We start from the raw sequence: 14453 nt of genomic DNA, 5'->3' as shown, positions 1-14453 counted from the left end.
GAAATATTTGTTTGAAGGAATAATGAAAAAAAATGGCTTCCTTGTGTTCTCTTTAAACTTTACAGTGCCTTAGTCACTGCCAAGGGTCATAATAATTATATAAAAAATAAAATGTTATAGAAACTTAATCATGTAATTATTTGTGCGGTAACCTCTTACCTTTTCCACCATGGCACTTTTACTTTTCACTGTGGAAATCAGCTGCTTAGTTTAGATTATACATGGATTTGCCTTTGTTCTTTTGCAACACTAGCATTTAGGTCCTGTAGTCCCCTATCCTCAGAAGGTATTAACACTCTTGCCAGGACTTTGTCTGTAGGGATTGATTATCACCTCCTTCTCTACTCCTCATTCTTTACTCATTTCCTCTGGGATCCGAAATGTCATTACTTTGTTTCACTAAACCTCTGGAGGCAAGAGCCCAAACCAAGTTCCTTACCTATTATTAAGTAAGATCATGACTAAGATTGTAGCCCAAGTAGTATTTAATTTTAAGTTCCCTGTTGTTGGAGAATTTTAATGATTTGTGCTTTGAATTTTTACTCACCTCTATGCTTCTGTGTACAATTCTAATTTACTGAATTATTCAAGGTAAATTAGCTTTAATAATGCTCTGTTTCTTTCCTTTTCTCTGGCGAGTATCAGTTCCTTAAATCTTAAGGTTTCCAGGTAATCGAGAGAACATTTACCTGTTAAATGAATTACGTGTTTTGATTTTGCAGATGAGCAGGATGAAGAAACAGTCACAACAGGAGGAAAGGTAATGATTTAGTTAGGCCTGGTGCAACAGTAACTGTAGGGGTCCTGTGTATCGAGCAGTAGAAACACTGATTTGGAAGTTTCCTTAGAAATATTCTGTTTTGAGGTCCTTTTGATATTTAATTTCTTTTTAACACACACCCAAAATAGTCTGTCTTTCTTGACCCACCCCCCAAATTTTATCAAGAGGAATTTGCCATTTTCCCAGGTAGTATTCCTCATATGCTATAGTTTCTGGTTCCATTTCTCTCCTGGTTGCAAATTAATAATCAGAGCTGCACAATATTCCAGGTGAGCAGGGACCGTGCCTTGCTTTGATTTTCCCACTCCTATTTCTATTAGTGCAGCCCCAGTCCACAACTGATGTAGCCTTTGATCATACTCTTCACCTTTTTTGAGCCTTAAAGTCAGCTACTTCCTGTTTCATCAATTTTGCTGTGGAGACATGTCAATAATTAGGCTGTAGGATGGTGTTGGATTTTAGGCAAGGTTTTATTTCTCTTTTTAAATAAATGGCACCTTGTTTATACAGGTTGTCATCTCTAACTGTGTTAAGATGTGTAACTAATCCTTAATCTCCTTGAAATAACTTCCTTAATGCCGAAAATGGTTAGTTCTTTTTTTTTCTTTTTCAGTGAGTCAGAGAACTTCCCCCATAGTGACACTTGTTGTTTTGTACACAGTCATGAAATGAAAATATTCATGACAGGATTTCAAGGAAAAGTATTTCAAGAAACTCTACTACAGATGGCTCTTTAGCTGAACTGTTCTTATGATCTTTTTCTTTAAAATCAAACTTCTTTATTCAAAGAGCTACTCATAAACATTTATGAATATTACATTTGTAAAAAGACATCATCTTTTAGAGTAGAAAGTATTGGGTGGCAATAAAGGAGACCAAAATAGAAAACCAAAGAATTACCCCCCCACTTTTTTTTATGCCAAGGGTGGGAGTACTTTTGAAACTATAGACAAGTCTGTTATGTAACTTAAGCCTAAGATGGTTAGAGGTGGTTACTCTAACACCAGTCCCATGATATCATCCTGCTTCTTTCCTCACTGAGATGATTAAACTGCAGACTGTCAGCCTTTATTCATTTCAGTACCAGCCTCTCCCTAGTTTTCCTGAATAAAGAAAATTTTCTGAATTGAATCACATTGAATTTGTAGAACTTATGCCACAAAAACAAATTAACGATGAGCATAGATTTTGCTAGCTTCCCTGGTTTGGGAAATAAAATTCCTTACCTTTGTCATCAATATTAACATATTTGTTTCAACATCATTTAAGTAACAACCAGCGTTTCCTTGATGATTTCATACATTAAAATTTTTTTTTTGATATTCATTGATCTTAAGGAAACTACTGTCTTAAGTTTCTAGCAGTAGCTAGATCCTCACCTAAAGTAATATAACACAGGAAATTTAGGTTGATTTAAGTTAAAGGTAGAAATTAAACTATGGAACCTTTGTAAAAGAATATGATGCAAAATTTGGTTTCTTAACAGAAAAGAATTTTATATGATTAAAAACAGTAAAAACACCACAGATAAAAGGTTGATAGATAGAACTCTACACAATTTGAAAATATCTAAATGTTAATAAGCTTATTTCCTGTAGTATTCTTTGTGAAAATGTTTAATCTGAAGTTAATTATGAAGAATCATTGTGATAGAGATTGGTAGATGCTCTACAAGCTGTCTGGTCTGGATTCTTCAAGAATTTTAATGTCATAAAATCTCCCCCAAAAAGGAGGCAGGGGTTAAAGGAGACTAAGGAGGCATGAATATCATATATAATATGGACTCCTTGATCAGGTTCTGTATTGAGGAGAAAAATCTGTAAAGGACATTTATGGGACACTTGGATCCCCTTGAATATAAAGCGTATGTTAGATAATATTATTTGAAAGTAATTATTACTGGGAGAATTCCCTGGTGGTCCAGTGGTTCGGACTCCGTGCTTTCACTGCTGTGGGCCTCGGTCGGGGAACTAATATCCCACATGCAGCCAAAAAAAAAAAAAGTAATTATTACTGTTTACAGGTAGCATAAAAAATGTTCTTGTGTTTTGACCTAAAGCAGTGCTTTTTGAAATTATTGTATTAGCAAAACCAGGTTTTTAGGTGGAATCATTTGCAAAACCTACATAAATGTGATAAAAGTCAGAACTAATTTTCAGCAGTAAGAGTGGTTAAGAGTGTAGGCCCTCTAGCTGCACTTTCTGGAGTTTTATCCTGTTTATGTCTTGTTAGCTCTGTGCATCATTTTCTCATCCACAAAAGAGATAATAAACAGTACCTGCTGTTATTGTGAGGAATAAGTGAGATATTGCACATATCGCTGTTGGCAGATACTTAGTACTCAATCTTTGGGATTGGGGAAACCTTACCATTATGTCTCAGTGTCCTTGTGTTACCTCCTTATAAATTGAGAACTAGTAATTTAGATTTGTGATTTGAGGATTAGGTAAAACTAGACAAATAAGGAGCAGGCTATTGTGGAAAAAGTTTTGGGCTTTCTATGAGTTGATTCCCTCATCTGTAAAAAGGAGGGAAAAAATATGCTATCTCATCTGGACATCTTGTGAAGGTACCTTAAAAACTGTGAAAGGCTATTTTTACTTGAAATTTGTTTTCCTGGTCCTTGAAATTGGATCAGCTAGCTGCATTTTCTGTAACCTATTAGAAATTTGAAAGCTATTCCATATCTCTCTGTAGTTCTCTTTCTCTGAACTTTGGCTTCTTTTCTACAGGAAGATGAAGATCCTGGCAAAGGTGATCAGAGTCGGTCAGTTGACCCTGGTGAAGATAATGTGACAGAGCAGACCAATCACATTATTATTCCTAGCTATGCATCGTGGTTTGATTATAACTGGTGAGTAGGTTGCTTACATCTGTGAACATGGTAATTAGGAGTGGGAAAACTTTCCTTGAAATTATATTGTGCTCAGGACTTCCCTGGTGGCGCAGTGGTTAAGAATCCGCCTGCCAATGCTGGGGACACGGGTTCGAGCCCTGGTCTGGGAAGATCCCACATGCCGTGGAGCAGCTAAGCCCGTGCGCCACAACTACTGAGCCTGTGCTCTAGAGCCCACGAGCCACAACTACTGAGCCCACGCGTTGCAACTACTGAAGCCCGCGTGCTTAGAGCCTGTGCTCCGCAACAAGAGAAGCCACCTCATTGAGAAGCCCGCGCACCGCAATGAAGAGTAGCCCCCGCTCGCCACAACTAGAGAAAGCCTGCGTGCAGCAACGAAGACCCAACACAGCCAAAACTAAATAAATAAATTTATTTTAAAAATTGTGCTCTTCTGCCCAGGTCCCCTCATCAGTAATCACTGTCACACTGGATGAAGGGGAATGGAAAGTTATTTTATTTTAACTTTGGACTGTGTTCTTTTGGTTGTTTTACTTGGGGATAGAAACTATTATGTTGTAATTTAGGATTATAAAATTTTGTAAACTTGAACCTGACTCATTTGGAGTCAGTTTTAGTTCAGACAGGCAAATGCTTGAGTATTTAATAATTATAAAATATTGATGTTCATTATATGATTTTTAAACATTATGGAAATTTTTAAAGAAAAATTCATCTTAGTACCCAATAATGGCTTCATGTTAATCGGAAACAGGAGCCCTTTCTTGTATAAACCCTGGCATGTAAAAGAGTTCAGGAAAACAACCTCTTCAGCACCCTCCCTGTCATTTATCACAGCCACCGTGGCACCCTTGGAACATGGCTGGAAATAAATGGAGATGTACCTATCTTACTAATTGATTACTTATGAAATGTAACTCTTTCACGTCAGGCTGATTTTTGTTGGACAGTTTTTTATTTTTAAATGTATGAACCAGAACTCCAAATAGATGTTAGTTTCTTTAAGGTACTTTGATTGGAAGGCTATATATTTAGTCTAGTGATGCTGCCCTTACAATCTCGTGGTCCTGTGCATATATATATATATATATATACACACATATATCTTTTAAAACCAACTTAAAAGAATAGGGTGGATGGTCCATTTGAGTCATAGCTTACTTTTGTCTAAAACCACAAGGTATGGCCTCTACTATTGAGACTTTTCAGCATACTTTTTTTTTTTTTGCGGTACGCGGGCCTCTCACTGTTGTGGCCTCTCCCGTTGCGGAGCACTCCGGACGCGCAGGCTCAGCTGCCGTGGCTCATGGGCCCAGCCGCTCCGCGGCATGTGGGATCTTCCCAGACCAAGGCACGAACTCATGTCCCCTGCATTGGCAGGCGGACTCTCAACCACTGCGCCAGCAGGGAAGCCCCCAGCATACTTTTTAAAACTAACTCTGAATGCTGTTCCTCATTGTTTTGAATAAGTAGAAGCTGAAACAGAATAAGTATATTGCTTTTCTTTGAAGGTCAGTCTTCATTACATTGATTATTATGTTAAATTACTTTGAAATTTGGAAGTTTCATTATTGTTATTTGTAGTTACAGAGTAAGATTCAGAATGGCTTGAGAAACTAGCATTTTCCCCTCAAAAAAGGGGAATGTCATAACAGTACATAGTGTTTTAGGTTTTTATAGTTTACAGAAACACTTCCATTTGCATGGTGATCTTTGCATGTCACAAAGTGTGCTGTTAGATGGACAGTAGAGGTATTAGTTATATCCCTATTTTATAGATAACTACAGCCTCAGTTGAAGTGGTGCAAAGTTGCAGAGTTGCTAATTGGAAGAACTCAGGTTTTCTGATTCCGAATATCCCACTCCTTCTACTACTTGACTCATTCTCAGAACCTAAGGAATCAGCTGCCAGTACTTCAAACATAGATTTTTGAAAAAGAAAGTGGTTGTGATTAAACATTCTTGTGTGTTTTGTTCTTGGTGAAATTGTCTTTGTGGCCTCTTCCTAACCTGTAACATAACAATGAGAGGTATATTAGGACCAGTTTATTAATTGCTTACAGTTATTCTCCTTATAATAAAACTTGGAAATTCATTATACATGTATCTATGGAACATAAATTCATCTTAGAAATCATCTTCCTGTAAGTTTCCAGGTGATTCATTTTATTTATAGTATTTGGTAGTATCCAATTCAAACAATTTAAATGTTACCGAATAATGAAAGAGTGAATGCTTTTATTTGTATTCACAGACTATTGATTTGCTCTTTCCCATGTAATCTCTGTACATGTTGCATATCTGAAAAGGCACTGAGAAACTAAAATGTGTCATCAGGAAAAGTACTGATTAGCATTAATGTCAAAACCTTTGTGCTAAATGTACAGTTGGTTTCATTTGTAGAGTGTTTTAGGCCTGATCATTTCACATGGTCTCTATAGTGCTTATCACCTGTAACATTTTATAAAATTATCAGTGCTTTTTATCTGAATGTTAAAAATTAGTTCTGTGATCTTTTTTAAAAGCAGTAAATCACTGAACTATTTTAAAAAATTCAGTTCACCACAAAGTTTCTGAGGGCTGGATGGATGAAAAAGTGCATTAATGTTGAGCCTGAGAAACCGATTACAGTCAATTTCGTTGTCTTTTGGTCGATCATTTATTTCACCAATTTGTTGCCATGCCAAGTACTGTGATTTTTGTCATCCAATTTCCAAAGAACTTTTCCTAATTTGTGGCTCATCATCTAGTTACAGTGTATTATGACAAGAACATAAAATCTGAAGCCTTCAGTGTGTTTTTTGTTGTTGTTTTTCTTCAGTGTTTATGTTTATAGAGTTTGGTTATGGGAATAGAAAAACTACAGTAAGTATTGGGGGTGAGAAAGGGAAAGCTTTCTTTAGCTCTATATATTATATATAAGTTTATAAATATATATTATATACTTTAATTTTATTATTACATACTGTTAATACATAGGAACTTGTGTAAGCCAGTTAAATTTTGCAAGTAGGGCTCAGTTTTTGGTTTTATCAGTTTCACTTTGAAAGTTAAACAAGCTTAGCTCAAATTTCAGGATTTTATTTTTCTAAGAGGATTCCTAATTGTCTTTTTCCCCTTCAGTATTCATGTGATTGAACGGCGTGCTCTTCCTGAGTTTTTCAATGGAAAAAACAAATCCAAGACTCCGGAGATGTGAGTGAAATGTAAAGATGTAATCCTGATGCTGTTACATATTTTAGTGGGACCAGTATTAAGAAAAATTAATATTTGGATGTGTTTGGCAGGGGGTTCTTAAAGCACCCCTTCTGAGTTAATCTTTGCTGTTGTCTGAAAGTTTACAAATATCTTACTCTGTTCAGAACAGTGTTCATATCTCAGCTACACAGTACTCCTTGCTTCAAAGGAAATTGTTTCAAATTTTTTCTTCCTCAATCTTGAACTGTTGATACATACACATCAGCTTTTGCAGCTAAAGATTGAATTCAGTAACAGATACTCACTAAACCGAGTCCAGTTTTCTCCCTAACTCACCTTGTGAGTACCTGTTTGTTATTGATTATATGTATTATATGTAATCTAGGAGAAAGTGAACCTTTATCTTATTTTCCTTATGAATGACTTCTAGTTAAAAGAATGCCAAGGGCTTCCATGGCAGTCCAGTGGTTAAGACTCTGTGCTTCTATGCAGAGGGCACGGGTTTGATCCCTACTCGGGGAACTAAGATCCCACATGCCATGGGCTGCGGCCAAAAAAATTTAAAATAAATAAATAAGAGAATGCCAAGTATGATGATAATAGCTACATATAAATTGATCTTAATTACATAAAGCATTGTTGTGCTTTGCATTGGAAGCAGAACAACTTTTATTAGAAGGAAGAAGTTCATTAGGAAGTATTTTTATCTTTGCCTGGTGACCCTTAATTATAGACTTCCAGAAATCCTTGCCCCCTAAAATAAATCCGTATCTATCACACTATAATTACCTTTCTGTGTCTTATCTTCATAGTGTTAATCTGTTGTCTGTTATACACATGTGACTGTGCAAATAGATGTCTCTTGTTTAAATTGTTTAGGGAAGGATGCTTTTACACACAAAGCACATGGGTGTAATACAGAAAATCAAATAATAAATATTTTCTCGTGGTAAATTATCCATGATAGTTTGAGATTCTACGTTTAGGTGTCACAGCAAATTTCAGCTTTTCATAACAAAGCTGTAAGGAGTCATTTAAAACCAAAATCAAAGATTTGGCATAAGAAGCCCAGTCAGGTTTTTTCACCTATTTAGACATGGTATATTCTTCTGGCTAATTTGCCTATTGCCACCGAATTGCAAATTGCCAGTATTTATAAATACTTACAGTTCTTGGCAGTCTGCTATTTAAAAGCACAACTTAGCCCATTTAAACGTAAATTCGCCTTTCAATCTTTGTTTATCCAGCTGTGCTTATACCAGACTCTTTGAATAGTATACCTTTTTTACTCTGATGTAGCTAACTTCAAGCTGCTGTTCTTTTGCTTTACTTTTGTGGTAAGAAGTTTTGCTAGGTCTCTACCTTCTTTACACACTTGTTTTAAGTATTTTATGGCAGAAATGCTTGGGTACACTGTGGATGTGGAATCTGCTATGACTCAGAATCTCAGTTTTTCTCTCCTTTTTTATATGGCTTGTCTTACCTCTGAGTTTGGCTTCATAGGTTCTACTTGTCGCATAGCTGGGATCTCTAAAAAACTGATAAAAAAAAAGTCAGGAAGTATATAACCATTGTCAGAGCCAGAGCCACCACACTTAGCCGAATTCTAGCTCCACCACTTAACCAGCCTTGTGGTCTGGGACAAATTCTAGTTGTGTGTGTGTGTGTGTGTGTGTGTGTTCTGTTTGTAATTTTCTTGGCCACTGTGCCTCACGAGATGTGGGATCTTAGCTCCCTGTTCTAGTTGTGTGTGAGTGTGTGTGTGTGCATTTTGTTTGTAATTTTCTTGGCCACTGTGCCTCATGGCATGTGGGATCTTAGCTCCCTGACCAGGGATCAAACCTGCGCCGCTTGTGTTGGAAGTACAGAGTCTTAACCACTTGACCGACCGGGAAGTCCCATAGAACAAATTCTTTAACCCTCATCTATAAATAGAATAATAATAGATCCTACCTTATACAGAGATTGTGAGGATTAAATGCATTACTACACAGAAAGTGCTTAGACCTATGGCTGACACACAGTAAATGCTAGGTATATAGTAGTGTAGTTAGGGAGACAGCCTGTGTAACCAAGTGTTACTTGCAAATTTTGCAGGCAACTAAGGATTATTGATTGACCTCTGTGACCAAGGTTGTACTTATTTTACTTCACACTATCTTCATCAGATTACTCTATTGTGCTTATTATATGTTAGTAGACAGTTGTTTTGCATTTTAGGGATTCTTACTCTGAGTTACACTTATGACTGTAAATACTCAGTACATTATCACTATTGTTTATTGGACTGTTGTCTTAACTTTTTGTTGTATTTGGTTGAGGAATATGGAACTGTTTGGCTCTATGAGTTACTGTTTTTGAAAGGATGTGTGTTCACCTTATGAATTTTGCCATTACTTTTTAGATACTTGGCATATCGAAATTTTATGATCGACACATACCGCCTAAATCCCCAGGAATATTTAACCAGCACTGCTTGTCGGAGGAACTTGACTGGAGATGTATGTGCTGTGATGAGGTAAGGATGTCTTGACTTTTTCTCAGATATTTCACTGCAGGTGGTTACTGATACATTGCTAATGTTAGGTTGACTAAACTGGATGTTTTCTTGGTTAATAAAATACCTAAAGCATCTTTTTGTTTTTTTAATTTTTACATTTTACATCTTTTATTGTATGGTCTAATCATAAACTGACCGTAGATGGAGAGTGGGTTAGGGTGGGGAATGGATAAGCTCTGTGCCCTAAATCTGTGTAAAGAAAAAAACAAAATGTAGGTCTCCTCCTGTGAGTTTGGTTTATGTGTGAGCTCTTTCACCATGGACCTACATGAGCATTTGTTCCCTCGTTTCTGTGATTGAAATGATTAGGCTTTATACTAGGTTTGGGGGTGCTATGTTCAACATTATTTTGAGTTTGTAGAAATTGTCCCTCAAACCAAAATTGTCAGTTACTTTGTGATGGTTCATAGCCTACAAGAGAACACGTTTACTTAGGGGTTTTTTTCGTTTGTTTTTTAATGAAATGTAATGATGCTTATGAAGATGATGAGGTACATTCTCTAGATTTTAACTTTAAGAGCTTTATTCTTCAGGGTTCATGCCTTTTTAGAGCAGTGGGGGCTTGTTAATTACCAAGTGGATCCAGAAAGTCGACCCATGGCAATGGGACCTCCTCCGACTCCTCATTTCAATGTATTAGCTGATACCCCCTCTGGGCTTGTACCTCTACATCTTCGATCACCTCAGGTAAATTAGTGCAGCCTTTTTTTCAGGTCTGGGTGGTAATAGACAACCACTTCTTGCATTTATATTCAGGAATTACTATTATAGTCATTATAATAGTGCTGTTTCTTAGCTGATAGGTTATGTTTGTTTGTTTTTGTATGTTGTAAATGTTTGAGTCCATAAGAATATTTAGTTGTTTAAGATAATGCTCTCCCATTAATGCCAAGAGTCTATGCTTTATCCTCTTAGAGATTTGCTTTCATAACTCATGGCTCCTTTATCACTTCTGCCATCGAAGACACTAATAAAGAAGCAGACTGTATAAATGTGTTAAATTGTTTAGAACTTCCCCTTCCTAACATTTGGAAAGTGGACATCTATGCACACGTTCTTTTTTTCTCTTTTAATCTCTTCTATATAATTTTTTTTAATTTATTTAATTTATTTATTTTTGGCCACGTTGGATCTTTTTTGCTGTGCTCTGGCTTTCTCTAGTTGCAGTGAGCAGGGGCTACTCTTTGTTGCGGTGCGTTGGCTTCCCTTGTTGCACAGCACAGGCTCTAGGCACGCAGGCTTCAGTAGTTGTGGCTAACGGGCTCTAGAGCACAGGCTCAGTAGTTGTGATGCACAGGCTTAGTTGCTCCGCGGCATGTGAGATCTTCCCAGACCAGGGCTCTAACCCGTGTCCTCTGCATTGGCAGGTGGATTCTTAACCAGTGCGCCACCAGGGAAGTCCCTTGAAAAGATTACTATGTCAATCGGATTATGTATACCATTCAGTTGGAATAACACGAATCTAACCTATAAATTGCCCTCCACTATGAAATATTAAAGAAGACTTGTCTATATTCTCTGTGACTTAGGCAAAAAAAAAAAAATGTTTCTTACATGTTGAATTTTTGTTAGAAGTGTAGTGTAAGGTGTAGGTATTTATTTTTTTGTAGAATCTCTAGTGGTTTAAGTGCCGATATTAAACATCCTTAAAAGCCTCTGTCCCGTTTACTTTGTAGAGGTTAATACAGCCATTTATCATTTATTTGACTCATAGGTTCCTGCTGCTCAGCAGATGTTAAATTTTCCTGAGAAGAACAAGGAAAAACCAATTGATTTGCAGAACTTTGGTCTTCGTACTGACGTTTACTCCAAGAAAACCTTAGCAAAGGTAAGGATTTTTCTATAGGGACATATGGACTACAAGCTAGCATGTGCTCTTTGTCCTTCTTCCTTCTAAGAAGCATCATTTTCCGTAAGAAACTTGTTTTACTTTCTGTAAGGTAAGGAGGTGCTTTCTACTTAAATCTGATGACATTTTATAAAAGTCACGTATCTTACCTTTTCTTAGTATGGTTAGAAGATAGGTATTTAAAAATAACTATGATTAATGTGTTAAAATGAGGGGGAAAATGGAGAATTTCAACAGAGAATGGGAATATATAAAAAGAATCAAATACCTGTTGAACAATTGAAAATATACTGAAATTAACCCATGGGGTTTAACAGCAGGCTGGACACAGCAGAAGACAGGATTAGTGAACTCAGGTTAATAGATACATTGAAACTGAAACAGCAAGAGGAAAAGAAATTGGTTGAAGTTGGGGGGACAGGACAAAGAGAAAAGAGTACAGAGACACATGAGATACAGTCAAAAGAATTAATATTTATCATTAGAGACCTATGAGAAGAGAAAGAATGGTACAGAAGCAATACTTGAAGATGTAAGGCCTAAAAATTTTCCATAACTAATGAAAAGTTATCAACTCACAGAATAAGAGAGACTGAACATATCCAAGTTTGGATATAGAGAAAACCATACTCAGGCAAATGGTGCTTAACCTCTTTTTTATTTATTTATTTATTTATTTTAATTTGGGTGCGTTGGGTCTTCATTGCTGCGGGCAGGCTTTCTCTAGTTGACGTGAGCGGGGGCTACTTTTTGCTGCGGTGCATGGGCTTCTCATTGTGGTAGCTTCTCTTGTTGCGGAGCACGGGCTGTAGGCACATGGGCTTCAGTAGTTGTGGCACATGGGCTCAGTAGTTGTGGCTCGCGGCTCTAGAGCAGAGGCTCAGTAGTTGTGGCACACGGACTTAGTTGCTCTGTGGCATGTGGGATCTTCCCGGACCAGGGCTCAAACCCGTGTCCCCTGCATTGGCAGGCGGATTCTTAACCACTGCACCACCAGGGAAGTCCTGGAGCTTAAACTCTTAAAGCTAACATCTTAAATCAGCCAAGGAGCAGGGGGGTTGGGGAAGGACACATTAGATTCAGAGGCACAATGATAAAACTGATGTCTGACTTTTCAACAGAAATGATAGAAACCAGTGGACAGTTTAATAATATTTTTAAATGCTGAAAGGAAAATTGTCACTGAAATTCTGTATCAAGTAGAAATACCTTTCAAAATAGAAAGTGCAATAAAGGCGTTCACAGACATTCAAAAGGTAGAGCAGTTATCACTAGTTCACAATGTAAGGACACTAAAGGAAGTTCTTCAGGATGAAGGGTAATGATTCCAAATGGAAGCACGTGATGCTAGAGAAGGAATAAAGAGCATGGAGAAGTGTAAATAAGTAGTTAAATATAAAGGAATGTAGACTTTTTAAACAACGAACATTTTAGGAGGTTTGTAACATGTAGAAATGACAAAAATAGCAGAAAGGCAGAAGAAGAATAAATTGAGTTAAACTGTTGTAAAGTTCTGAAATTGTTGAGAAGGATTGATTATAGGGTAAACTAATAATTTGATAAAGCATTTTGGGAGGGGACTGGATCTGCATGGAAGAATAAAGGGTGCCAGAAGAGGTCAACATATGGGTCAGTATTAAAGACATTTCCCTTTTATTTTTAATTGTTTAAAAGGATAATACTGTTTAAACCAAAAATAACAATATGTATTTAGGTTCACAGCATATTGATATTGAAGACCAAACATCACTAAAGGGACAGGAAAAGGAATTGGAAGTATACTGTATTAAAGTTCTTACACTATATGTGACAGTGCTAAAATATTATTTGAGAGTACACTGTGACAGTTTAGAGATGGATATTGTAAATCTTAGATTAACTATTTAAAGATGCATAACTAATAAGCCAATAATGGAATAAAAACAATAATACTTCACAAAAATGTTACTCCACAAGAGGGAAGGAAACAAGGAACAGATGGGAAGAATAGAAAATAGCAAGATGGAAGATTTACATCTGACCATAGGGATAGTAGTATAGAATTGAACATTAATGGTTTTAATATTCCAATTTAGCAGCAGAGATTGTCAAATTGGTTTAAAAAAATCAAGGACAAACATGTATTGTCTACAAGAAACCCACTTTAAATACAAAGACACAGACTAAAAGAAAATGAGTGGGAAAAGACATACCTTCTAAACAAAAGGAAGCCAGAATCACCATATTAATATTTATAAAAGTAGTAGACATCAGAACAGCTTATTTTACCAGAAGTAGAGGTGTTTCATAATGATAAGGGGATTGATTAATCAAGAGGACGCAATCATCCTAAATACATATGTACCTAATTAAAGACCTTCAAAGTACATATAAAGCAAAAACTGACAGAACAGAAAGGAGTAATAGGCAGACACTCAAGTATAGTTGGAGATTTCAACGATCCTTTCTCGGTAATTGATAGAACAAATAGAAAGTCAGCAAGAGTATAAAAGACCTACATCACCACTATCAACCAATAAGGTCTATTGGTATTCATAGAAGATTCTGCAAAATAGCAGAAACACATTGTTTTAAAGTTCTTGGGGGGACTTCCCTGGTGGTTCAGTGGTTAAGACTCCACGCTTCCACTGGAGGGGGCGTGGGTTCGATCCCTGGTCAGGGAACTAAGATCCCACATGCCACGCAGTGCAGCCAAAAAGTAAAAAAATAATAATAATAATAAAATTCACGGGGAATACTCAACAAAATGTACACAATTCTGAGCAATAAAATTAGTATCATAAGTTTTAAATGATTGAAATTATACAGTGTGGTTGTATGATTTTATACATATGGAATGAATGTGGTTGATTCACCACAGCAAAATTAAACTAGAAACCAAAAATAGGAAAACAATAGAGAAGATTAATAAAATAAGAAGATGGTTATTTGAAGAGATCGATAAATTTGATAAACCTCTAGCCAAGAGTGATCAAGAAGAAAAGAGAAAACACGAATCCCTGATCAGGAATGAAAGAGTACATCACTGTTGATTCTACTTATATATAAAGGCAATAAAGAATATGCTTAACAACTTCGTGGTAATATATTTGACACTTTGATGAAATGGGCAAATCCCTTGAAAGCAACAAAATATAAAAGTTGGGACTTCCCTGGTGGTGCAGTGGTTAAGACTCTGTGTTCCCAATGCAGGGGGCCCACCTTCAAT

At 36.6% G+C, this 14453-nt stretch overlaps 1 protein-coding gene across 4 annotated transcripts in view; it reads left to right on the top strand.

Annotated features, from left to right (window-relative positions):
- The window catches only part of SMARCC1 (SWI/SNF related BAF chromatin remodeling complex subunit C1), a 180310-nt gene that overhangs the window by 83053 nt on the left and 82804 nt on the right, over nucleotides 1-14453 (top strand). For all 4 annotated transcript variants that reach the window (XM_060022372.1, XM_060022375.1, XM_060022374.1 and 1 more), the window contains 6 exons: nucleotides 723-760; nucleotides 3514-3635; nucleotides 6762-6833; nucleotides 9241-9354; nucleotides 9930-10083; nucleotides 11111-11224. In XM_060022372.1, the coding sequence (XP_059878355.1) occupies nucleotides 723-760; nucleotides 3514-3635; nucleotides 6762-6833; nucleotides 9241-9354; nucleotides 9930-10083; nucleotides 11111-11224 (614 nt within the window). The remainder of the gene's footprint in view (nucleotides 1-722; nucleotides 761-3513; nucleotides 3636-6761; nucleotides 6834-9240; nucleotides 9355-9929; nucleotides 10084-11110; nucleotides 11225-14453) is intronic.

This window comes from Delphinus delphis, chromosome 10 (genome assembly GCF_949987515.2).
Source record: "Delphinus delphis chromosome 10, mDelDel1.2, whole genome shotgun sequence".
Taxonomy (NCBI): Eukaryota; Metazoa; Chordata; class Mammalia; order Artiodactyla; family Delphinidae; genus Delphinus; species Delphinus delphis.
This window is presented reverse-complemented; position numbering and strand designations above follow the sequence as displayed.